Source organism: Mirounga leonina, unplaced genomic scaffold (genome assembly GCF_011800145.1).
Source record: "Mirounga leonina isolate KUSES-001 unplaced genomic scaffold, KU_Mleo_1.0 Mir_151, whole genome shotgun sequence".
Classification (NCBI taxonomy): domain Eukaryota; kingdom Metazoa; phylum Chordata; class Mammalia; order Carnivora; family Phocidae; genus Mirounga; species Mirounga leonina.
The window spans coordinates 33,597,581-33,622,276 of NW_023270377.1; the positions used below are offsets into that span (position 1 = coordinate 33,597,581).

Consider the following 24,696-nt stretch of genomic DNA (forward strand, 5'->3'; position numbering starts at 1 on the left):
GAAGTGGGAGAGGGAGAAGCAGGGAGCCTGATGCGGGGCTCGATCCCTGGACCCTGGGACCATGACCTGAGCCCAAGGCAGATGCTTAACGACTGAGCCACCCAGGCGCCCCTGTGTGTTCTAGTCTTTACTAAATCAGAATTTCTAATAATTTGGACAGAGCTGAGCTGAAATTTAAACGTCCAGTGTAGAAAAAAATTTAATATAAATTAGTTTCAAGTCAGAGTAGCTTTTGAATCAGAGAATTTCAATTATAGAAGGAACCCTGAGTTCATTCCATCCAACTGATTTTTACTTGAGGAAACTGAGCCCCTCAAAAAAGGTTAAATGCTGTATTAGTTTTCTGTTGCCTCATAACAAATTGCCACATACAATGAACTTAGCAGCCAAATAGCACACATTTATTATTTCCACAGTTTCTGTGGGTGAGGAGTCTAGGCATGTGTTAGCTGGGTCCTCTGCTTAGGGTGTTATAAAGCTGTGGTTAAGATGTCGGCTCGAGGTGCGGTTTTATCTGAGGCTTAATTGAGGTATTATACGCTTTTGTTGTCCGAATTCAGTTCTAGTTGCAGGACTGAGGGCTTCAGTTTCTTGTTGGCTCTCTGTTGAAGGCCAGCCTCAGTTCTTTGTCTCCCCAGCGTAGGCAGCCTACAACATGGTAGCTCACTTCTTTAAAGCAGAGAAAGAGTGAGAGACTCCAGCAAGACCTGCAGTACAATCTTGTTATATAACATAATCATATAATCATGTACAGGTAGCCATGGAAATCCCATTATCTTTGCCATATTCTGTTGGTTGGAAACAAATCATAGGTCCCACCCACACTCAATAGTAGGGGATATACAGGGTGTGAATACCAGGACAGAGGGATCATAGGGATTCATGGCCCCCCTCAAGAGACTGTCCACCCACAAATGTTTTGTTCAAGTTCATGCTATTATGTTACTGGGAAGAGAGTATGGTTCTATTTATAACAAAACCGTTTTTGCTAATTGGGGAAAGGCCAATCCAAATTAGCTATAAGTTTGATTTTGTAGATTCTCTTTTTTTTTTAAAGATTTTATTTATTTATTTGAGAGAGAGAGAATGAGAGAGAGCATGAGAGAGAGGAGGGTCAGAGGGAGAAGCAGACTCCCTGCCGAGCAGCGAGCCCGATGCGGGACTCGATCCCGGGACTCCAGGATCATGACCTGAGCCGAAAGCAGTCGCTTAACCAACTGAGCCACCCAGGCGCCCGATTTTGTAGATTCTCTTAAAATAGCTATTATTTTCACTTGCCTGTAATAACATGATTGATGACTAACAAAATTTTGTCTCTAACCTGATTACTGTTACCAAGAGAGTACACTATTTAAGCACTTACTACCTATCCATAGATAAGTCTGTAAGTGACTATTTTTGATTCATCAAAACAAAACCTGCCAAATCTCTTCATTTTTGTGGCACTTGGTAGACATTTTTTAAAATAGATTTTCTTTTCTTTTTCTTTTTTTTTTTTTTTTAAGATTTCATTTATTTAGGGGCTCCTGGGTGGCTCAGTTGGTTAAGCAACTGCCTTCAGCTCAGGTCATGATCCTGGAGTCCCGGGATCGAGTGCCACATTGGGCTCCCTGCTTAGCAGGGAGTCTGCTTCTTCCTCTGATCCTCCCCCCTCTTGTGCTCTCTCTCTCTCAAATAAATAAAATCTTAAAAAAAAAAAAAACTATTTATTTGACAGAGAGAGACACTGCAAGAGAGGGAACACAAGCAGGGGGGAGTGGGAGAGGGAGAAGCAGGCTTCCCGCGGAGTGGGGAGCCCGATGTGGAGGCTCGATCCCAGGACCCTGGGATTATGAACTGACCCGAAGGCAGACGCCTAACGACTGAACCACCCACGCACCCCTAAAATTTTCTTTTCTTTTCTTTTTTTTAAGATCTTTATTTGAGAGAGAAAGAATGAGAGCGAGAGAGAATGAGAGCGAGAGAGAGAGCATGAGAGGTGGGGAGGGTCAGAGGGAGAAGCTGAATAGGGAGCCCAATGTGGGACTCGATCTTGAGACTCCAGGATCATGACCTGAGCTGAAGGCAGATGCTTAACCAACTGAGCTACCCAGACACCCCTAAATAAAAATGATGATAGAGTTTAGTAATCCTCACACTGTTGTTCATATATCCCCTAAAGAATTTTAAAAATCTGTGTAGCTCTCACAAATTTTAAATTAACATTTAAATTTTTCATTTTATCTTAAATAGTTGCAAATGGTATGATTTCTAGTATGTAAATATTGACATAATAAAATAATTGTTAGGTTAGTATTTTAAATGTGTATAATGTAAATACCGACCATCATCCATATGAAGAATAGATGAACAGGCTTTTAATAGTCTGACATTATATTATTCCTTTTTCTCCTTGAAATTGATCTTTCCTACCACTTTACTCACATAATTTTATCCTAATGCCATATTATGCTTACAAGTCTTTTTTTTTTTCTGTTTAATGTAACCATTGTTGTAGGTCTTATTTTGTACTTTTGGGTTTTTTTGTGGGTTTTTGGTTTGGTTTGGTTGGTGTTGTTTTTAAGTAGATTCCACATTCAACATGGGGCTTTAACTCACAACCCTAAGATCAGGAGTCACATGGTCTCCTGACTGAGCCAGCTAGATGCTGCTATGCTTACAAGTCCTTTTATTGAACTCTTAGTTGTATATCTCTGCTACAAAAATATATATGTAAATTGAGATTTTAAACTTTTTTTTTTTAAAGATTTTATATATTTATTTGTAAGACAGAGAGAGCACAAGCAGGGGGAGTGGGGGGAGAAGCAGGCTCCCTGCCGATCAAGGAGACCAATGGAGGGGCCTGATCCTAGGACCCCGGGATCATGACCTGAGCCGAAAGCAGACGTCCAATCGACTGAGCCACCCAGGCGCCCCTGTAAATTGAGATTTTTAAAAAAATTTCCAGAGGGGTGCCTGAGTGGCTCAGTCGCTAAGTGTCTGCCTTTGGCTCAGGTCATGATCCCAGGGTCTTGGGATCGAGCCCCGCATCGGACTCCCTGCTCCGGGGGAAGCCTGCTTCTCCCTCTCCCACTCCCCCTGCTTGTGTTGTGTTCCCTCTCTGGCTGTGTCTCTCTGTCAAATAAATAAATAAAATCTTTAAAAAAAATTTTTTTCCAGAGATCATAATGCATTAAACACTGAAAAATTTCTTTTGGACTCATTTACCATTACAATTATTCTAACAAATTAATTGATTAAAATATAGGTACATTATAACTTTTGATAATTACTCAACATAACTTTTCTAGAAGCATCTCTTAATGAGATGAAGACAGAGAATTATTGTGGCACTTTAATTTAAAAATGGCCTCAAAGTGGCGCCTGGCTGGCTTAGTCGGTAGAGCATGCAACTCTTGATCTTAGGGTTGTGAGTTCAAGCCCTATGTTGGGTATAGAGATTACTTAAAAATAAAATCTTAAAAAAAAAAGGCCTCATAGACATCAGGTATTTTGAAATGTCCTTTTATTTGTTTTGAGATTTCTGTATCTCCCACTAATTCATCCTGATAAAATTTGGGATGTATAAAAGTTATACAATTTTTTTCTAAAGAGGGAGGAAGATGACAGACATAGCTATTTGAGAAAAGTTATTGCGGGGCGGCGGGGTGGCTCAGTCGTTAAGCGTCTGCCTTCGGCTCGGGTCATGATCCCGGAGTCCTGGGATCGAGCCCCGCGTCGGGCTCCCCGCTCGGCGGGAAGCCTGCTTTTCCCTCTCCCACTCCCCATGCTTGTGTTCCTTCTCTGGCTGTGTCTCTCTCTGTCAAATAAATAAATAAAATCTTTAAAAAAAAAAAAAAAGTTACTGCTTTTATTGATATAGTTCTCTAGAGTGTATGCTTTGTGAGGGCATAGATTTTATTTTTATCTTTTTGCCTGTTCATAACTGTATGCCTAGGCCCAGGACAGTGACTGGCATATAAGCAGGTACTTAATAAATATAAGGAATGAATAACTGAATAAGTGAATTTATGAAAGGAAAAATGTTTAATGAATCATGAAGTCACACATGGCAAATGCCGTATTTTCCTAGGGTTTGTGTGAGTGGGTTTCCACGGCAACATGAAAAACACTGGAAAGAACTCTGTGGTCGGATAGTATTGGATCCCGAATTCATGGTGCAACTTCTCACAGGGGTTTATTATGCCATGTAAGTAGATAGACTGTGAAACTGAGTGAATTCTTAGAACGTTTGGAAACTTAATATTTCCCTTTTTTCCTTATCAGGTGCACAACACTGACTCTTTTGTTCCATGGTGCACCCATTATCTTCTTTTTCTAATATGAATTTTTTTTGTATTTTTTTAATGAATATACACTTGTTATTTGAGAGCAGTATAATAATGATTAAAGACAGTTTTTGAAATTGAGATATAATTGACATATAAGATTGTGTTAATTTTGGGTGTACAACATAATGATTAGATATAGTTTATATTGTGAAACGATAACCATGATAAGTTTAGTTAACATCCATCACTACATACAGTTACGAATTTTTTTCTTGTGATGCAAACTTTTTAAAATCTAGTTGCTAAAAGTCTTAGCAACTTTCAAATATACAATACAGTATGGTTAACTCTAGTCACCATACCTCCCCAGACTTATTTATCTTACAACCAGAAGTTTGTACCTTTTCACCACTTTCATTCTTTATACCACCCCACCCCCCACCTCTGGCAGCCACCAGTCTGTTTTCTGTATCTGTGAATTTGGGTTCTTTACCCATTCATCTGTCAATGAACACTTAGATTGTTTCCATGTCTTGGTTATTGTAAATAATGTTGCAATGAATGGAGTGCAGATCTTTTTGAGTTAGTGATTTTGTTTCCTTTGGATATATACCAGAAGTGGAATTGCTAGATTCTATGGTAGTTTTATTTTTAATTTTTTGAGGGACCTCCATACTGTTTGCCATACTCCCTGTACCAATTTACATTTTCACCAATAGTGTATGTACAGGATTTCCTCTCTCCACATCTTCGGCAACACTTATTTCTTGTCTTTTTGATAAAAGCCATTCTTACAGGTATGAGATGATATCTCATTGTGGTTTTGCTTTGCATTTCCCTGATGATTAATGATGTCAAGTACCTTTTCATGTACTTGTGGCCATCTGTACGTGTTCTTTGGAAAATGTCTATTCAGGTCCTCTGCCCACTTTTTTAATCAGATTATTTTTTTAATGTTAAGTTGTAGAAGTTCTTTATATATTTTGGATATTAACCCATTATTGGATATATCATTGCAAATGCCTTCTCCCATTAGTAGATTGCCTTTTCGTTTTGTTGGTCGTTTCCTTTGCTATACAAAAGCTTTTTATTTTGGTGTAGTCCCAGTAGTTTATTTTTTCTTTTGTTTCCCTTGCCTCAGGAGACATACCTAAAAAAAATGTTACTAAGGCTGCTGTCTGAGAAATTACTTCCTGTGTTTCTTCTAAGAGTTTTAAGGTTTCAGGTCTCACATTTAGGTTTTTAATCCATGTTAGGTTGATTTTTGTGTATGATGCAAGATAGGGGTCCAGTTTCATTCTTTTGTGTGTAGCTGTTCAGTTTTCCCAACACCATTTATTGAAGAGACTCTCCTTTCCCGGTTGTATAATCTTGGCTCCTTTGTTGTAAATTCATTGACCATGTATGTGTGGGTTTATTTCTTGGCTTTCTCTGTTCCATCTGATCTATGTGTGTTTTATATGCTAGTACTGTACTGTTTTGATTACTATAGCTTTGTAATATAGTTTGAAATCAGGAAGTGTGATGCCTCCAGCTGTGTTCTTTTTCCTCAAGATTATTTTCCCTATTCAGGGTCTTATGTGGTTCCATACAAATTTTAGGATTATTTCTATTTCTGTGAAAAATACCATTGGAATTTTGATGGGGATTACAGTGAATCTGTATATTGCTTTGGGTAGTATGGACATTTTAACAATATTAATTCTTCCAATCCATGAGTACAGAGTATCTTTCCATTTATTTGTGTTTTTCTGTTTCTTTCATTAGTGTCTTTATGAAAACTTCAGGTGTACAGTATATGATCTTTCATCCTGTTTAAATTTATTCCTAGATATTATTTTAATGCAATTGTGAATGGAAATTTTTTCTCAATTTCTCTTTCTGATAGTTCATTATTAGTGTATAAAAATGCAACAGATTTTTGTATATTGATTTTTCTATCCTGCAACTTTACTGTATTTATTGGTTCTAACAGTTTTTTAGTGACATTGTTAGGGTTTTCTATAAATATCATGTTATCTGCAAATAGAGACAGTTTTACTCTTTCTGTTCTGATTTTGGGTGCCTTTTTTTTTTTTTGCCTAATTGCTCTGGCTAGAATTTCTAGTACTACGTTGAATTTTTCAAAGTAGGAGAGTAGGCATCCTTGTCTCGTTCCTGATCTTAGAGAAGCTTTCAGCTTTTCACCGTTGAGTATGATGTTAGCTGTGGGCTTGTCATATATGGCCTTTATTATGTCAAGGTATATCCCCTCTATATCCACTTCGTTGAGTTTTTATCATGAACAAGATGTTGAATTTTGTCAGAAAAACTTTTTTTTGCATCTATTGAGATGATCATATGCTTTTTATCCTTCATTTTGTTAATATGGTATATCATGTTGATTGAATTGCAGATTTTGAACCATACTTGAACCCAAGGATAAATCCCACTTGATCATGGTATATAATCCTTTTATTGTTGAATCTGGTTTGCTAATATTTTGTTGAGGATTTTTGCATCTATGTTCATCAGGGATTTTGGCCTGTAATTTTATTTCTTGTAGTGTTCTTGTCTGGTTTTGGTATCAGGATAATGCTGGCCTTGTAAAATGAATATGGAAGTATTTCCTCCTCTTCTGTTGTTTGGAAGAGTTTGAGAAGGATTGGTACTAATTCTTCTTTAAATGTTTGGTAGAATTCACCTGTGAAGCCTTCTAGTCTTCTGGACTTCTGTTTGTTGGCAGATTTTTGATTAGTGCTTCAATTTCCTTACCAGTAATTGGTCTATTCAGATTTTCTAGTTCTTCGTGATTCAGTCCTGGTAGGTTGTATGTTTCTAGGAATTTATCCTTCTTCTATGTTGTCCAGTCTGTTGGTGTATAACTGTTCATAGTCCTTTTGGTACTTTTTAAAGTAGCCAAAATATAACTAGTCAATAAATTGGAGCCTGAAAGTTGGTCAGGCTTTCTTTCTGGAAAACTGTCTCTCTACATAGCCCATAACTCAAGTTTTCATGAATGCATTTAAATAGATTATTGTAAATATCAACACATGATAAAAACTAATTTGTGAAGAGACATCTGTAAACTATTTTAAACATTAGTATTTGAAATCTTCATAAGTATGCTCCACGCTCAGTGTGGAGCCCAACATGGGGCTTGAACTCATGACCCTGAGATCAAGACCTGAGCTGAGATCAAGAGTCAGACATTTAACTGACAGAGCCACCCAGGTGCCCCTCTTCATTTTGTTCTTGTACCCAAAAGTGGGATAGTTTAGAAATGAAATGATGCAAAAATAAATGTGAAAATCTTGTTTTAGAACCAAAATAGTAGGACTTGGAACAATAAAAATGTTATTGTTAAAGATCAGAAATATTTGCTAAAGATAATTAACAGTCTGCCTCTCCACAGGTATAATGGGCAGTGGGACCTTGGCCAAGAAGTCCTTGATGACATCATTTATAGAGCTCAGCTAGAACTCTTTTCTCAACCACTATTGGTAAGTTATTATTCTTTATTAAACATACCTGTGCCTGAAAGGGGCACTAGTGAGTAAAAATACTCAGTATATAATATATGAGGCAAACTAAATCATTGAGGGAGAAAGGTTTATTCCATAACAGTTGGTTAACTGTTGGAGAGAAAACAATTGATTTAGATCCTCTACTACCACATATCAAAATAAAGTTCAGATAAATTAAATAATTAAATGTTTTGAAATCCTTTAAGAAAAGAAAGAGGAAAAGGTTAGAAACGTTTACTCAAATTTCTAGAGATGGAAGGATTTTCTAAGCTTAAGTGATGGGACAAGTCACTAAAAAAAGGTTGGGCTCCTTTTTTTGACCATATGAGCATCTAAATTCTAAACCTCTGTTTTTTTAAAAACAAAATTAGTATGTATTGCACAAACTGAGAAAAAGATTCTCAACAGGTATGACAAGAAAGCCAATTAATATTTTGTTCTATATAAAAAGATTTCATACTCTTCCACAAAATAAATATATTTCTAAAAAATAAATGTATTTCTAAAAAATCTTTCCATTATCAGTAGCAGTATAACACAACTCTGAACATCCTTTTGCAGAAGCAGTTCAGTAATGTGTGTTTGTTTTCTTTAACCCACCATCCATGTCTAGCAACACATCCCAGAAAACTATTTTGAATTTTTTTAACGTATTATAAGCACAACATTAGTGTTATTTCTAATTGTAGAGGAATCAAAACAAAAGGTGTTTCACAGAGAATGATTAAGTTTATGTTGACTTGATGAAATTATATATTCAAAAATTTATACTAAAGAAAAATGCTAGCTTATGTTAAGTGGTCAAGAGGTGTACAACTATTTTTTAATCTGGACAAGACTAAAGCAACATACAAATGCTAATGGTTATCTAGGTGGTTCAACTGGATGGTTTTTCTTTGCAATTTTTATGTCTTCTAAGCTTTTTGTAGTGTTACAATGGTATTTTAAGAATATTTTTGTTTTTGGGGGGCGCCTGGGTGGCAGTTGAGCATCTGCCTTCGGCTCAGGTCATGATCCCATGGTCCTGGGATCGAGCCCCGCATCGGGCTCCATGCTTAGCAGGGAGCCTGCTTCTCCCTTTCCCTCTGCCTGCTTGTCTGCCTACTTGTGATCTCTCTTTCTCTGTCAAGAAAAAAAAAAAAAAGAACATTTATGTTTTTTTGCTTGTAACACTTTAAGAGTATAATTTTTTAATCAAATTTATTTGACAGATATGTAGTTCATATTGTAGATTTTAATTGCAATTATATTAGCTTACAGTTTTTTTTTTAAAGATTTATTCACTTATTTTACAGAGAAAGAGATAGCACAAGTGGGAGGGTCAGCGGGAGAGGGAGATAGATTCTCAGCAGACTCCGTGCTGAGTGCAGAGTGCAATGTAGGGCTCGATCTCATGACCCTGAAATTGCAACCTGAGCTAAAACCAAGAGTTGGGCATTCAACTGACTGTGTCACCCAGGCACCCCAAGAGTACAAGTTTTAAAGTCATTTTCTTTGTATTATTTTTTATATTTTAAGCTAACTATAAGTTTATTGAGGTAGCATTTACAGTAATTCTTTGCTGTTTGAATTTCCATTTTTTCCCCTCATGTCAGCATGACTAATTTTACTCTAAGGGTTATATTAAAACAAATGGATAACAAGATAAAATAATTACATCATCATGATAATACTGTGTACTTGTGAGACTCTTTAAATTCATACTTTTCCTCTTGTAACAGTCTTACAAATTAAGTAGAGATGGCATTTCCAAGATAATATAGGTAAAGAGAATCTCTAGCCTAGAGCAATCCTTTGTTGTGTGGGGTCTTTGAGGGATCCAACAAACAACACTCCTTTTCTTTATTAAAATCTAGAGCCAGGTGGTAAACAGATAAAACAGTTGGCAGGTAGAGAAACAGGCATCATCTTTATTCCTGATAAAAGCTAAATTGAAAGACTTACCTCCCCGCCCCTTGGTCTAGATGTTGGTACAGCCCCCTGGAGAAATTTGAGTTGGCAGAGCTGGCACACTTATCCAGGTTGCTGCATTTTACTCATCCTTTCCAAGTGGAGAAAAAGTGAGAAAGACAATTCTCCAGCTCAGGATCTTTGCTAGATTAGCACTACCCAATTAAGAAACATGCACCAGTTGATGATAATTACTCTCCAGCCAGATATTTTCCTCTTTTTGTGGAGGGAACAGAAAGTGGTGGGACAAAATGCCAGACATGTTTAGGGAAAATTTCTCCTTATGAAAACAAAGGAGTGGAAAGAAGGCTAATTTTTTTTTTTATGAGAAATGAAATTTTGCATGTTATTTTTCATCTGAAGAATCAGAAACTTCTAAATTTTCTTTAACAGGGTTCAAATGTTAGACAATTTTTCTTTCTTTGGAATGCCATTTCTCTTTGAAAGTGAACAACTTTAAGGAATCTGTGGGCTATACGACTCACATTTTAAAAGTAAATTCTCATTTCAGAAGCCTGCCTAAAGGAATACAGAACAGGGGTGCCTGGGTGGCTCAGTTGGTTAGGTGTCCAATTCTTGATTTTGGCTCAGAGCATCAGGGTTGTAAGATTGAGCCCTGTGTCAGGCTCACACGCTGGGCATGGAGCCTGCTTAATATTCTCTCTCTCCCTCCCCCTCTGCCCTCCCCATAAAAAAAAAAAAAAAAAAAACCCAGAACAGTGGAGGTACAAACTTTTTTGACACATTGTGTACTTTCATGTTTTATAGTACCACTTCATATACATATTCAAAAAATTATGGAAATGTGAAGTGTAAAATAAGCATAAATTATATATTTGGTGTAAATATGTGTAGACTTTATATTATCATTTTAGGTTGCCAGTGCCATGAAAAACTCATTACCATTTGATGCTCCTGATTCTTCACAAGAAGGCCAGAAAGTACTTAAAGTGGAAGTCACTCCAACAGTGCCGAGGATTTCTCGGACAGCGATTACAACAGCTTCAATCCGTCGTCATAGATGGAGGAGAGAAGGTGAGTGTAAAATTCCTATAGCCCATTCATGGATTCTAGCAAATTTATCACTGTTTCTATAGACTAGGTTAACACATGATATTTTGTACTCTATATAATTAAAATTATTTAGTTTTTAAATATAGCACTAGAAATGTGTTTAAATGCCTGAATTTATTTTGATAAAAAATATTTTTTTATAAAGTAGAAGATGTTATTTAGACTGCTGTATGAATGTTAAAGCAAAAAATAAGATCAAGTTAATTTTTGTCTTTTTTTGAACTAGTGGTAAGAATAGGATGGGAAAAAAGGTGCATGTATGAGCACTGTGGGAAAAAATTATATAACTGACCAAACCAATGGTGAAATACAAGCTATCCATAGAAAAGTTGATGGTTGTATTTTCGATTTTTATCTTTGCTTTTCCTTTTTTTGGAGGTGCTGAATCCAGCAGTATTTCATAGGCATATGGTACTTGAATAGTCAAGCTGTCTTGCCTAAGATTTATTAATTGCCACTTTAATGATCCCTATTTTCCTGTGCTATTCATTTGCAAACCTCACATTGTTCATCTGCCGCCTTATGTGTGTGCATGCTGTGCACACACATGTAACTATATAAATAGTCTTTGTGTTTTTATCATATCCATATATACATTCTCTTATCTGCCTGGGTCAAAATGCTCAGAAAAGAATAGAGCAGCACAAAAGCACTAAAATTTTATATGTTGAATCCCAGATGGCTTTGACTTCTCAAACGAGGCTGACTCGAGTATTCCTGGCTCCCCGATCCAACACGGCTCCACTGACCTAGGGATCAAACGTGTTCAAGAGGGGGAGGTGCTGGTGCGCAGGACCCCTGAGCACGGCTCACCGGAGCCCAACTCAGCAGCAGCCACAACAGAGGGTAGGACAGAGATGAGGAGGCAGAAGTCAGTGAGGCAGTTGCTGGAGAAGGATCCTGGCTCTCTATCCCCAAGCAGAACATCTTTTCATTCTAGTGTGTGTTTCCACTATCCCAGGGTGTATTAGCTCCTCCTTGCAAAGCACACCTCCCCATATGCCTAGCGCCAGGTCAGGTATAATCTTTAGTTACCATTTGTGCTGGCCTAGAGTCTGCATTCTGTGTAATCAAAGAACAGCTTGGCATGGCTACTAACAAGGCAGAGGCCTATCTCCAAAAGGTCTGCAAATGCTTGGGATTTTTTCATTACTGAGCATGTTTATTCTAATATTAGGAAAGGAAAAATGCAACCAATGGACATGAGCCTTTTAGTCAATATAAATTGATTTCATTTATATAATAATTTATTTCTTAAAAATATGTGAAGAAAGTTTTAAAACATAAATACATTATCTTTGAGAAATATGATTAAAGTGGAGCTGGCCGGTTTATCTCTAATTCCAGGTTGGTCAGTTAACAAGAATTTCTTACCTCTTTGACAGAGTAAACCAGTATTTATCACTTTTTATAATCTGTGGGTCAAGTTACTTGGGTCTAACTAGTGAACTTCTAGCCTCTTTCCTCTATAAATATGCTGTACTGGTCCACACTATATTTTACCATTTATTGTAAATAATCATTGTCTTCTGTAGCTCTCAAACAGAGTTGAAATGTATTAGAATTCAGGTATCCTAGTAGATCCTTGTTTCTACAATGTAGATATCTCAAAATGAGAATTTTTTTACCCCCCAAATCACCACCACCACCACCACCACCACCACCACCACCACCATCTGTAAAAGAACACTTCTCTCCAGTAGAAAACTGTTTATTTGCTGTTTTACATGTGATGCCCATAGGAGTTGACTTTGTGAAAGAGGGAACTGTAGCCTGTTTTTCATTTTTTAATGTATTGTTACTGTGGAACCTTTACACTAATTAATAAAATATAGCAAATAGTTTTAAAATAGGTTATATATTTTACTTAAAAACATGTATGAAGCAGTTACCTTCCACCTTAAGGAAGTCTCTTGCTCTTTGGTGCATTAGAAATTTGAGCATGCTCAGTAAGAATCTAAATCTGCCTTCTGCCCATTTGTCCACATTGACCTTAACTTCATTTATCAGTGTTGCATGTGCATGATCTAGGGACCCAAAGGAGTTGGTGCTGTTTTACAGAGATCCTGTGAATGATGTAGCCTTCGCTTTTCATTGTCTCTTTATGTTATCCCTGAGATAGTTAAAAGGCATAAAACATAAGTATATGAATAGATGTCAAACCCAGAGTTGGCCTAAATTGAATAACAGCCTGTTTCTCAACATTCCTGATGACTAAACGAGCCACTTGATATATCTACCACCATTGTTAGAATGTTGGATTATTTGTGCTAAATGTAATACTGTGTTATGATAATTAAGACTTGATAAAATTCTAGAGTGTGGGATTAGGTTGAAACATTTCTTCCAGTTCATCAAAAGTCATATACTTTGAAAAAGGAACCAAAATAGTAGTTCTTTATCCTGTTAAGGGGTGCCTGGCTGGCTCAGTTGGTAGAGCATGCAACTCTTGATCTCAGGGTTGTAAGTTCAAGCCCCACATTGGGTGTAGAGATCACTTAAAAATAAAATCCTTAAAAAAAATAAAAAATAAAATATCTAATATTAAAATACCACATTTTAATATCTCTTATCACTGGTAAAAATTTCAGTTTGTGAGGGTGGGGTATCACCACAAGGAAAGAGGAATAAGTTCCATCAGTGTGTTTGAAATTTCTCAAAAATTACTTTGACTTTTAATCTGGATTAATCGTATCATTAAATCAATATTAGTAGGAGCTAAATTTATAAGGAAAGGCAGACTGAATAGAAAAGTTCATTAAAGGGGTGTGTGGTGGCTCAGTTGGTTGAACACCTGGCTCCTGATTTTGGCTCAGGTCATGATCTCAAGGTCCTGGGCACAAGTCCTGTATCAGGCTCCCCATTTAGTGGGGGGTCTGCTTGTCTCCCTCTCCTTCTGCCTCTCCCTCCACTCGCACTCTCTCTCTCAAATAAATAAATCTTTAAAAAGAAAGAATCAAAGTAAGTTCATTAAAGATCCTTTTTGGTTATCTTCCCTATAGATCATGAGAAGTAGTATCACCCAGGGAGAAAATTAGAAAAGAAAAAAGTTGATTCCTTGAGGATTTTTAAATAGAAGGAAGGAAATTACTAAAACCTATGAAAAGTTTTAGTAATTCTAAAGTTGGCTGGAGCTTTTGTATTGACATTAATATGTGGCCTTTTAAAAGAATTTTCTAGTATGATGGTTTTAAATCAGTTTACAGTTAAAATTATATTTGTTTTATGTTGAAATTGAAGGGAGAATATAAGTGCATCACCTACCCTTATCCTGATGGTCAAGTAACGTTTTATTTGTGACTTTTAAAGTTGGATTTAAAATTATTGCTAAACTGAGGACATTGCCTGTGATTAAAGTATGGTCAGTGTCCCACTGTATTGAAACAGCATTTCTTAGTGTATAAAATTATCAGCAGATTCTCTTGCATGGTGGCTTTTATGTTATCATCTCTTTTATGGCCATATTGCTTGGGCATCAGACCTGCATGAGGCAAGATTTAGACACTAGCACTAAGTCTCTCAGTCTCCTTTCCTCAGTATATATAGATCTATATCTGATGATACATTTCTATTCACTCCAGTTTTCTATTACTGATACCAATTGTGAACCAGTAAATATCTTTTCTTGGACATTTTGGAGTTCTTTATAGTAACTGTAAGTAAATTGCTAAGATGATACCATATGAATATAATTTAAAGTTTCATTTTGAGTTACATTATATACTATTTTGAAGAAGGGGTTGAGAGAAGTGGTGTCAGCTGCATTTTCATATGGCTTTGCATGATGGTTGAAGATTTTTAAACTGCTGGATATAATAACATGCGTTTTGCTTTAAAGATAGCCTATTTCATTCTTCTTTTGAAGCAAGGAAATAGCTAATCCGTATAAGAAAATATATCTAAGAAAATATTTTTAATTTTTCCAAATACTATGTTAAATATTTTGTGTTTAAATATTTTATGTATATTTTACTTAGATAACCTGTATCTCAAAGTAGTATTTGTTTAGAATTCTTTCCTAATATTTTACCTTAACTGTAATATTGATATCTGTATGTAGATTCAGATTAAACTTTCTTGCAGTCTGGCAAACATACATAATAATGTAGCAAACTGCTATCCCTTTCAAAAGAAGCAAATGTATTACTTTCCAAGAGAGTGTTGATCATACTTTCAGTAAGAGAATTAGGCTTTTTGGAAAACCCAAATTGAATATATTAGATAAGCTTCTCCCCTTCTAACAAAAATCCTAAGATAAGGATTATCTCATTAACTGCAGTTTCTGCATAAAACGTAATGGGACATCATAGTATTTTGTGATTATGACAATAATACATCTCAAGACGAAAAATCTAAAGTATTACAGCTACATAATATAGAGAGTAAAAACCCTACTTAATTATCCCTACTAGTTACTTTCTGATAATCAAATATTTTCTTCACATTAATTGGTCAAGAAAATATGGAAACCAGTGAGTAGATATCCCCATAAGACAAAATATAAGTATGAAATTACTGGAAACGATGTACAGTTTTTTGAGTTAGAAAATATAGTAATTCCGTGTTAAACATTTTAAAGCCATGTAGAGGCACTTAGCTGTTGAGTAAATGTAAAATTGTACTGCCCTTAAAAAGGGTTTGGCTTGTAGGGATAATGAGTTTGGCATTATTCTGGGTGACTGCAACCAGAAGGGAGTCTCTTTTGTACAGTCTGTTTTATGGTGGGCTAAGGAAGATATGAGGAAAAATTTTTGATTTTTTTTTAAACAAATATTATCACCTCAAATAGACAAGGGTATATTATAAAGATTTGTAATGAAATGTATTTCACCTAAAGTTGTTTTATATGCCTAAATAATTGAGATACTAAGTTTGTTTGTGGATAGTCTTACAAAAGCTGGACTAATGAAAGCTGAACAAACACAGTGAATAACATATTAGAATTCTGTGTAGATTAAGCTTTCTTCCCCTAAATTATTTAGGGGAAGCGTTGACAACAGGGCCATTGCCAAACTGCAGCAAACATTACCCAAGAGAGAAGGTCAGTTGAGTTTTTATTCACAGTTCCTTCTTTTTTAATTTAGCTATTGCTGAGTCTGTCTGATTTGTTTTTTAGGTGCTGAGGGTGTAAATGGAGAAGAGTCGGTAAACCTAAATGATGCAGATGAAGGATTTTCATCAGGGGCTTCCCTCAGCAGTCAGCCAATTGGGACCAAACCATCCTCCTCTGCTCAGAGGGGAAGCTTAAGGAAAGTAGCAACTGGGCGTTCAGCTAAGGATAAAGAAACAGCCTCTGTCATCAAATCCAGTGAGAGCCCTCGAGATTCAGTCATTCGCAGGCAGTATGTACAGCAACCAACTGATCTTAGTGTAGATTCAATTGAGCTGACACCGATGAAGAAACACCTGAGCCTGCCTGCTGGCCAGGTGGTGCCAAAAACCAATAGTATAAGTCTAATCCGGACAGCCAGTGCTTCCTCAAGCAAATCATTTGACTATGTAAATGGCAGTCAAGCAAGTACCAGCATTGGGGTTGGCACTGAGGGAGTTACTAATTTAGCAACTAACAATGTTAATCGTTACTCAACTATCAGTCTACAGGAAGACCGGCTAGGTCAAGCTGGAGAAGGTAAAGAGCTCCTCAGCCCAGGAGCTCCCTTAACCAAGCAGTCTCGATCCCCAAGTTTCAATATGCAGCTAATATCCCAGGTGTAGTTCTGACATCCTCTCTCATCTTTCTGCTTACCCTTTAAACTGAACATTTCATTGTATAAGAAGACACTTCATCCCACATTGTGAAAATATTGGTCATCGTAATCAGATTTGATTTAGTTTAGGTATCTTCATACTGTATTTTGTATGGAAACAGCAATAAGGTTTTCTTTTTCCTCCTTCCTATATCTTCTCTTCACCTTATTCCTTGTAAATGTGTTTGTGAAGCAGTATAAAATGTATGCATTTTCCATGCCTTCCTTTCTCCTTGGGTGATGTGCAATCCATCGTAGGCTGATCGGTCCCATTTCAACACTGTGAGACTGAGGATATATGTTAGAGGAAATGGTGTATATGATCCCTATGAAATGATTCTTTGGTTTTTGTTTAAAAAAAAAAAACGGGTTTGTTCTCATAATCTATAGAACTATGGAGATTACTGGATCATATTTTTTTCTCTTTTAACCAGGAGTGCCTCAGAGATTCTGCTATGACTTTGGACTTCTCTGAGTCTGTGCAATCATTTTCTTGAGAAGCATGGGGGAAGGTGGTAGACTGCTGCACTTTTCCATTAAAATGTGCGTGGTTCTTTTTCCCCCCATCTCTTTTATTTTGAGGACACAAATGTTCAGTTACTGAGGCATTTAAATCAAGTTCTGGCCCCCTCCTTTGGAGGGCAGGGCTCAAAGTTGTTTGTGTAATTGATAATGCACTTTCTTGATGGCTCTACAGTCATTATTAACATGTCTTCCCTCCTCCCCACAAGGACATAGGTCATTTCTGTCCTTAAAGTTTGAACAACTAACAAATCAGAGAATCCAAGGGGCATGTTCTATTTCCCAGGAATGATTGACACTTTGGTGCTGGGGTTTTGTGGGGGGGGGGGGGTTTGTTTAGCTTGTGTGGGACTGTGTGTGTGAGGGGAAGTTTTGATAGGTTTTTTTCTTTTCCTTTGTGAGCTGATGATGACTGAAGTAGAACAAGTACGTCTTCAGGTAAAGAGAGGGATTTCTCAACCCACTTTCTGTGATGCTAGACTATTGGAGAAACCCTTTCAGCTGCTTTCTAGATGTACCTAAATTCAGTCAGATATTTTGGATTAAGAAACCTGAAGTCCTGATAGATCATATACTCCAAGGAAATACATCAGGGACAGATAATTGGCTGAAAACACTGATGCTTCAACGTGACACATTTTTATAGAACATTTCTACCGGGGGTACTGACTTGAGTTCTCCTACAAGGACCACACTGCCTTTGTGTTTAATGTAATGCAATTTGTGTACCTTCTAATCATATATCTGCAAAAGTCTCTCATTTTTATAAAACTTTGCAATCATGCCAGTAAGCTAGATGTTGAATGTATGTGAGTAGCATTTGGTAACTGCTAAGAGGCTACAAAAATGCATTATTAGTAAAAAAAATTTTTTTAGTTCTGATTTGGTTGGGTAAGATTTCAGTATAAGTTCTTTTGGGTCTCAGGCTCTAATGCTTGATTGAAAAAAAAGAAAATATACTAGTTTTTGAAAATCATGTATTGTGACTTGAACTGCTATGCGTTATCCTTCCACAAAATACATCAGAGATATTAGTACTTTGTACATTTAGACATTTTTATTTTATTATTGTGAAAGAAAAATATACTGAATTTATAGAAAGCAAGTATTCTCCTAATTAACAAAGTTTAAAATATTATCTCTATCATGATAATTAAAATCACAATAGATTTTGATAAAGTAACCAGAAAAATGCCTCTTGTTTTTTTCCACATCTGAAAACCTCCTCCTATTTTATTGTAAGAGCATTTGTTTTGTTTTGGAGGGGATTTTCTTTAGAATCTTTATAAGAACAATGAGATGCTTGTTTGAATTTGGTGGTCTGTAACACTTTTCAGCTCATAGAAAATGGAAAACTAGAACCTGAACTAGTACAACTAGTACTACTACTACAACATTGCCAAAGTCTGGGATAAAAGTAAAAGTTTATAAATAGAAACGTATTGAGGGTGTGTGTATGTGTGTGTGTGTGTGTGTGTGTGTGGTGTATATGTATATATCATAAAGACATATGTTAGATATCCCTTTTAATTTAAGGGATGTCAGATAAATGAGTTTGAAAGCAGCCAAAATAAATGAGGTCTAGATATCTATTACATACCAAGGAAAGCAAAGTTTCAGGTAGGAAAAGAAGAGAGCATTGTTCTTACCAAGGGATAAAATCTTGGCCATTGCTGGAGGTCATTCACTTTATGGCAGAAATGCCTGGTTCATTTAGGAGGCTGGCAGGTTGTTTTGAATTCAACAAGTTGTGTGTTTATTGGCATCTAAATCTAGCATGATTTAGTTAAAGCACACACATACACAAAACCCCCCAAAACAAATAATACCAAATTACAGCAAAAGCTGTAATAAATATAATAAATGTCCCTTTTGTTTTGTTAAAAATCTTAAACTTGAAACGTTGGTTTTGGAAAACTTTCAACTTAGAGGATTTCATTTATCTGTGTGTATATACATACATATTCTGTATGTATACATACCCATTAATGTTTCATAACCCTGTGACATTTTGTTCTTTTAGGTTATGTGATTTGGCCTTAATGAAGAAACATTTCATTTAGCTCAAACTGTGCATTCAGGGTCTTAGAACAGATTTCCTGTGCAAGATATAATTAAAATTTAGTTTAATAAACCATAAGTCAAATTTTCTAAGAGATTTTTTTATATTTATTTGCATATTGTCATTTAATTCAAAATAGTTTTCAGATATACAACAGCTGTTACAAATATATACCAGCAATATTCATACTTTATTCTTTAACAATCTGTTGTTTTATACTTATTACCTTTCATAAGAAAAGGTCTTTCCCTCTATGGAAAAGCTCATTACAGAGAAAATACTTGTTTTCTATAATAAATCAATTGGATTGATGCCAGGTTGGATTAAGAAATACAAAGAAATATCTGAAGCTTTTGGTAACTCTTCTCTATTATATTAATTTTAAATTATGTTACTAGAAATCAACCTAAAATGTAAAGTGTGAAAAGCTAACTTAGAAGTAAGATTTTTAAATATAAAAATATTTTGAGAACCTGGAGGGAGAAGTGTGTAATTTAAAATCCTGACCCCTGCCACCACTCTTATTCTCCCAGTTACTCTTCTGTGCCTGTTTATTATAGAGTCGGAATTTTTGTGCTAGATGAGACCCTATAAATAATCTAGCTAGTCACCCAGTGCCCCCTCCCCAAATATCTATCCTCAGGAAACTGAGGCTTAAAAGGTTGTGACATGATCGAAGTCACATAACTAAGAAGCAGAGCCAGAATATAACTCCTGTCTCCCGTCAAATGCATATTAACACCCCACTGCCTCCCTGTACTCATACTATGGTAAATGTGGTACGTAACACTCTCCATTTCTGCAGTTTCTTTACAGTTCTGGTCTAGTAGTTGGTGAATACAGCACATTAAGAAAAGTACTTAATCCAGAAAAAATGTAGAGTAATAAACATAGATGGGGAAGTGTTGGAAATGTAGGTATCTATACCACAGATGTAAGAATAGATACATTTTTCTTATTCTAATTTATGCCTTACTATTTTCTGCCACATAACAGTTGTATGCTGCCATTTTGTAGTTGATTATATTTCTGGGGATTTATTTAAATGCAAAAATAAACCCAAAGAAATGGCTTTGATCAGTGTTTCTAGCTATTTTAAAGTAATTGAATCCGCCAGCTTTCACAGTCACCTAGGTAGCAAGTTAATTGTGTTGCACAATGGAGTATTTGCAAAGTAAAGATTAAATAAATTTTATTCCATTGATTTCTAATGTTGAAAAAAATTGAACCTTACTTGTGCTTTAGAATAGATAGAGAACAAGCAATATTTCCTTATGTGGTTGATAACGGTTTATAGTGTGAAGCTTATGATTCCATAATGGAATGGTGACCATTATGTCATTTAAAGTGTATATACCGTATAAAATGTCTTAAATGCGGTAGTCTCAGCTATATAAGCTCAATATTTCCAATGTATATTCTCAAATTCCACTTAGTAGCTTTAAATTAATTGTAACTATTTATTAGACACTGGAATACTGAGAATAACTTCTTTCAGATTTTTTTTTTGCACTATTTTTGTGAGTATTTTAATGAAGTGGGGTGTTTCTGCTACCTCACTTTGTGAGGTTTGTATGGGTCCATTTTTGAGTACTTTAGTTGACAATCAGTTGTCTCATTTAATTCTCTGCATGTTCATTTGTAAATTTAAAAAATTAGTATCTGTTGTTAGGGAGTAGTATACTATTTATATAAACACTGGCAAGGAGGAGCTCTCCATTTCTGATATTGGATTACAAAGTAAGTTTTTGTTTTAATCAGTATTTCAGTTACGTATTTGTTTTTCAGGTTAAAAATGTTTAATAGGTCATACCAGTGGTCAGAAAATCTAAGAATTTTAGAGCAACTTTTCTATACTATGGCTGTCTTAAAGTCTGAATATGAAACTTTTTATCTTTGAAGTTGAATGATTATTGTCATGTTTCAAACCACTAAGTTGGTTGAGACACTTATTTGTAATACTTTAATTTTTTTAAAGTGCTTTCTAGAAACAAGTTATTTGAAAACCTACTAGAAATTGGTAAGTTAAACTCTCAAAAATTAGAATATTTGCCAGATTATAAGATGGAATGCAGTGTAAAATTGTTAACAGTGCTAATAAAATCATGAGTCCCCAGATTGGTACAATTTTCCATTTCCAGGGTGGTCATGTTGATACTATAAGGCATAGATTTTAGTATTACCTGCATTGTGTACCTAATGGGTATATCATATTGGCACTGAATAGACATAGGATAGTAATATTCATAATGTCAACCAATGTGCACTTAAACTATATTAGATTTTTGGCGGTGCCAGAAATTTGTATGGTGATCCTGCCATTAGAATTAAAGGAGTCCTCATCACCCAACCTTCCCCTACCCGTATAGGCACATTGCTTCTAAGCCTGTACACACAACTACAGACTTTTGGAAACTTCATTCGCTTCAGTATTTCTTAACCACTAGTCACATGAGAAATATACACAAGAGCAAACAGAAGTTAGCAGAAAGCTGGGAATGATGTGAAATAACTGGCAGCATAGTACAGAAATGTAGGTTCTATGTTTTACTTTGGATCTTGAGAAAATGTTTACAATTTAAGGCACATTCATATGTCTGCTATTATGCTATTAGACTTAAAGATTTTACAAAAAAAAATAGAATTAAGTGTAGCTTACAGTATATATGAGTTTTTTTTTATAATTGTGTATCTGGAGGTAGGTTCAATAAGGAAATTCTTTTATTTTCAAAGAGAAATGAATTTAATTGGACAATCCATCCCCAACTACAGAATTGATACCAAACTGGTTGGCTGTATTTGAGTGTCAACAGCTCAGTGTTAATTGTATCAGAGGAAATTCTTTACAACTTTGTTGATTATAAAATTTACCAAAGAAAATGTCTCAACCAAATAGAATTTTTAAAGTACCTAACTGCAAAGGAATGAGGTCCCTTTACCATAAAGGATTGCTTCCTAGCCCTGGGGGAAATAAATACTATAAGATTCTTTGATCTGCAACATAGGTATACAGTTCCTACAAGATTCCATTTGAGGTTTTCTTATGTCAACATTTTACACCTCCAACAAAAGTACCAGTTAAGAAGGCCAAATATTCCTTATGGCACATTTTCATGTCTCCTTAACTCAAATTAAGGATTCTACTCATCAGTATTGAATAAAAAAGAGGGGAAACTCCTAAAATTGGTATATTGTATGATATCATGGATTTTTAAAGAATAAAATTGAGGGGGGAGTTATGGAAATGCACCTTTTAAGTAATTGCAGTTATTTCCAGTAAGTATGATACTGGCTAAAATGGTATGTTTTAATATAATTTATGTACATGATTACTCTGGGTATTTTTTTTCTTTGCAGAAAACAGCTAAAATACTCATTTTTTAAATGTATAGACCAATAAAATATAATGGATTTACTTTAAGTAATGATTTCTTTGGGAAAACACAAAATGTATATTAACTAATGTTGCAAACAGGTTTTGTGTATTTTTTTTCATATCAGGTGGTAGTTAAAAGGTAATGAATGTATTGATCAGCTATCTTGGAAAGAGAAGATTGGCTAACAATTACTAATGTAGGTTTTGGATTTTTTTTTTTTTTTTAAGTTTTATCATCCAGACTGAATTGAGAGATAAGCTCAATGCTCCATGTGTTGTTTAAAAATATTTGTGGGGTGCCTGGCTGGCTCGGTCCTTAGAGCATGCGACTTTTGTATGTTGTAAGTTCGAACCCCATGTTGGGTGTAGAGATTACTTAAAATCTATTAAAAAATGAATAAATATTTGTAATAAGTTCAACTACTTTACAGTGAATCTTTTTGATTCTCATTCTAAAAATTATGCTGACTTTATATTCATTGTAACTGGTTAAGAGAAATCTTTTCTTTGGTGCAAAGATTATTTTCCCACTATTTTTCTCATAATAATTTGGCTCTTCTTAGTTACAATTTCTGAAGGGTTTTTGTTATAGCAATATATAGTCTGATCTCTGTCACAAGTAAACAGGAGATAGCCCACTTTCACATGTTTGCTTCATAAAAGGATATGGAATGTATAGATCAGCTCTTTTTTTTAGACCATCATCCTGTAGCTTGGTATAAATTTCCCAAGTATTCAGAGAATCGTGCTGGTGAAAATTTAAATAGGACAGGCCTGAAGAAAATATGATTCCTATTGACTAATGTCCTTTCAACCTAGGACTAGTGAAAACTTTGATTTTTTCAGAGCTGAAGAAAAAAAACGCACATTTAAGATCATATTTATTGGTGCATGTAAGCCATTATCTTAACTGTCTTACTGAATTGGTTAATGCTGTTGATTGTTGAAATGTGAAACGTAGTCACTGTTGACCTTGTAAATATCTGCCAGGGATGAAAAACTATTTTAATTTATTGTAAGTAAAGATGTATAAAATTCATTATCAGTCTGCAATGCAGAAACATATCTAAGATGTTAAATATTGTGTTTCTTGAGAGATGTGTAATTTTCCCCTAGATGTATCTAGTTACATTAAGAATGTAAATTTTCTTTTGTACAGTATAAAAATACAGCTTTATTTGGCTTTTGACCGGATTCCCCTGAGTTAATTTTATATCTTACCTAAATTTTATACCTTACAGTGATCCTTCGTTGTATTTTTTTTTCAAAGCATGCCATTTTATTTATGTATGTCTGAACTTTTTATTTATAGGACACCCTATTAAGGCAATTTATAGAACTAATTAAAGCTATATATAAAATTACACATACTACCATAAAATAATAAATAACATGAAGGCGGAAGTGAAATTAATACATAAAATATGTGCCATACGTTTCTGTATGTTACTGTTGAGATACAAATTTATCTCTGAACTTTAAAACAGCCAAATGTAAAGAGAGATTAAATTACATGACCTTCAGAATCCTTAATATAAAACAAATCAGTTTCTCAGGTGAAGCACAACTGTTTCTAAAACTGAAATGTTAGAAAATTTTCTCTCCTAAGGTCCTTATAAAGAGGAGCCAGCATTACTACTGTCATTTACACACTCTTCAGCAATGGATGAAAGTGCCTGTTTCCTGTACTCTTACCAGTAGTTAGTTAGTTCTCTAGTCAGTAAACTTTTTGGTCTTTCCCACATTGTGTTTTCTAAAGATATACTTTAGCCTTCTCTTAGAATATGGGTTGAATGAAGACCTCAGCCCCAGGCACTCTTTTCTTTTCTTTACATGTCCTTTCTAGAAAAGTCTCAGACCTTTTTTTTCCCCCTCTCATAGCTATTATTCCTTTTTATGGACCAAGGCTTTATTCTCTCTTTTATTTCATCTCCAAGCAATATAAAATGCATTTTTAAAAAATTTTATTTTATTATGTTGTTGATCACCATACCTTACATCATTTGTTTTTGATGTAGTGTTCCATGATTCATTGTTTGCGTATAACACCCAGTGCTCCATTCAGTATGTGCCCTCTTTAATACCCATCACCAGGCTAACCCATCCCCCCCACCCCCCTCCCCTAGAACCCTCAGTTTGTTTCTCAGAGTCATGCATTTTTAAAATATCTTGTTTATTATGTCTTGAT

The 24,696-nt window shown here is 35.3% G+C and overlaps 1 protein-coding gene across 10 annotated transcripts in view; it reads left to right on the top strand.

The window, feature by feature from the left end:
- Positions 1-23,697, top strand: part of FAM126B (family with sequence similarity 126 member B) — a 78,302-nt gene extending 54,605 nt beyond the window's left edge. For 8 of the 10 annotated variants that reach the window (XM_035007408.1, XM_035007407.1, XM_035007402.1 and 5 more), the window contains 5 exons: positions 4,073-4,189; positions 7,666-7,753; positions 10,603-10,762; positions 11,480-11,647; positions 15,918-23,697. In XM_035007408.1, the coding sequence (XP_034863299.1) occupies positions 4,073-4,189; positions 7,666-7,753; positions 10,603-10,762; positions 11,480-11,647; positions 15,918-16,516 (1,132 nt within the window). In that variant the 3' untranslated portion in view covers positions 16,517-23,697. The remainder of the gene's footprint in view (positions 1-4,072; positions 4,190-7,665; positions 7,754-10,602; positions 10,763-11,479; positions 11,648-15,917) is intronic. The other 2 variants (XM_035007410.1, XM_035007411.1) reach the window with 2 other exon arrangements.
- Positions 23,698-24,696: the final 999 nt, after the last annotated feature.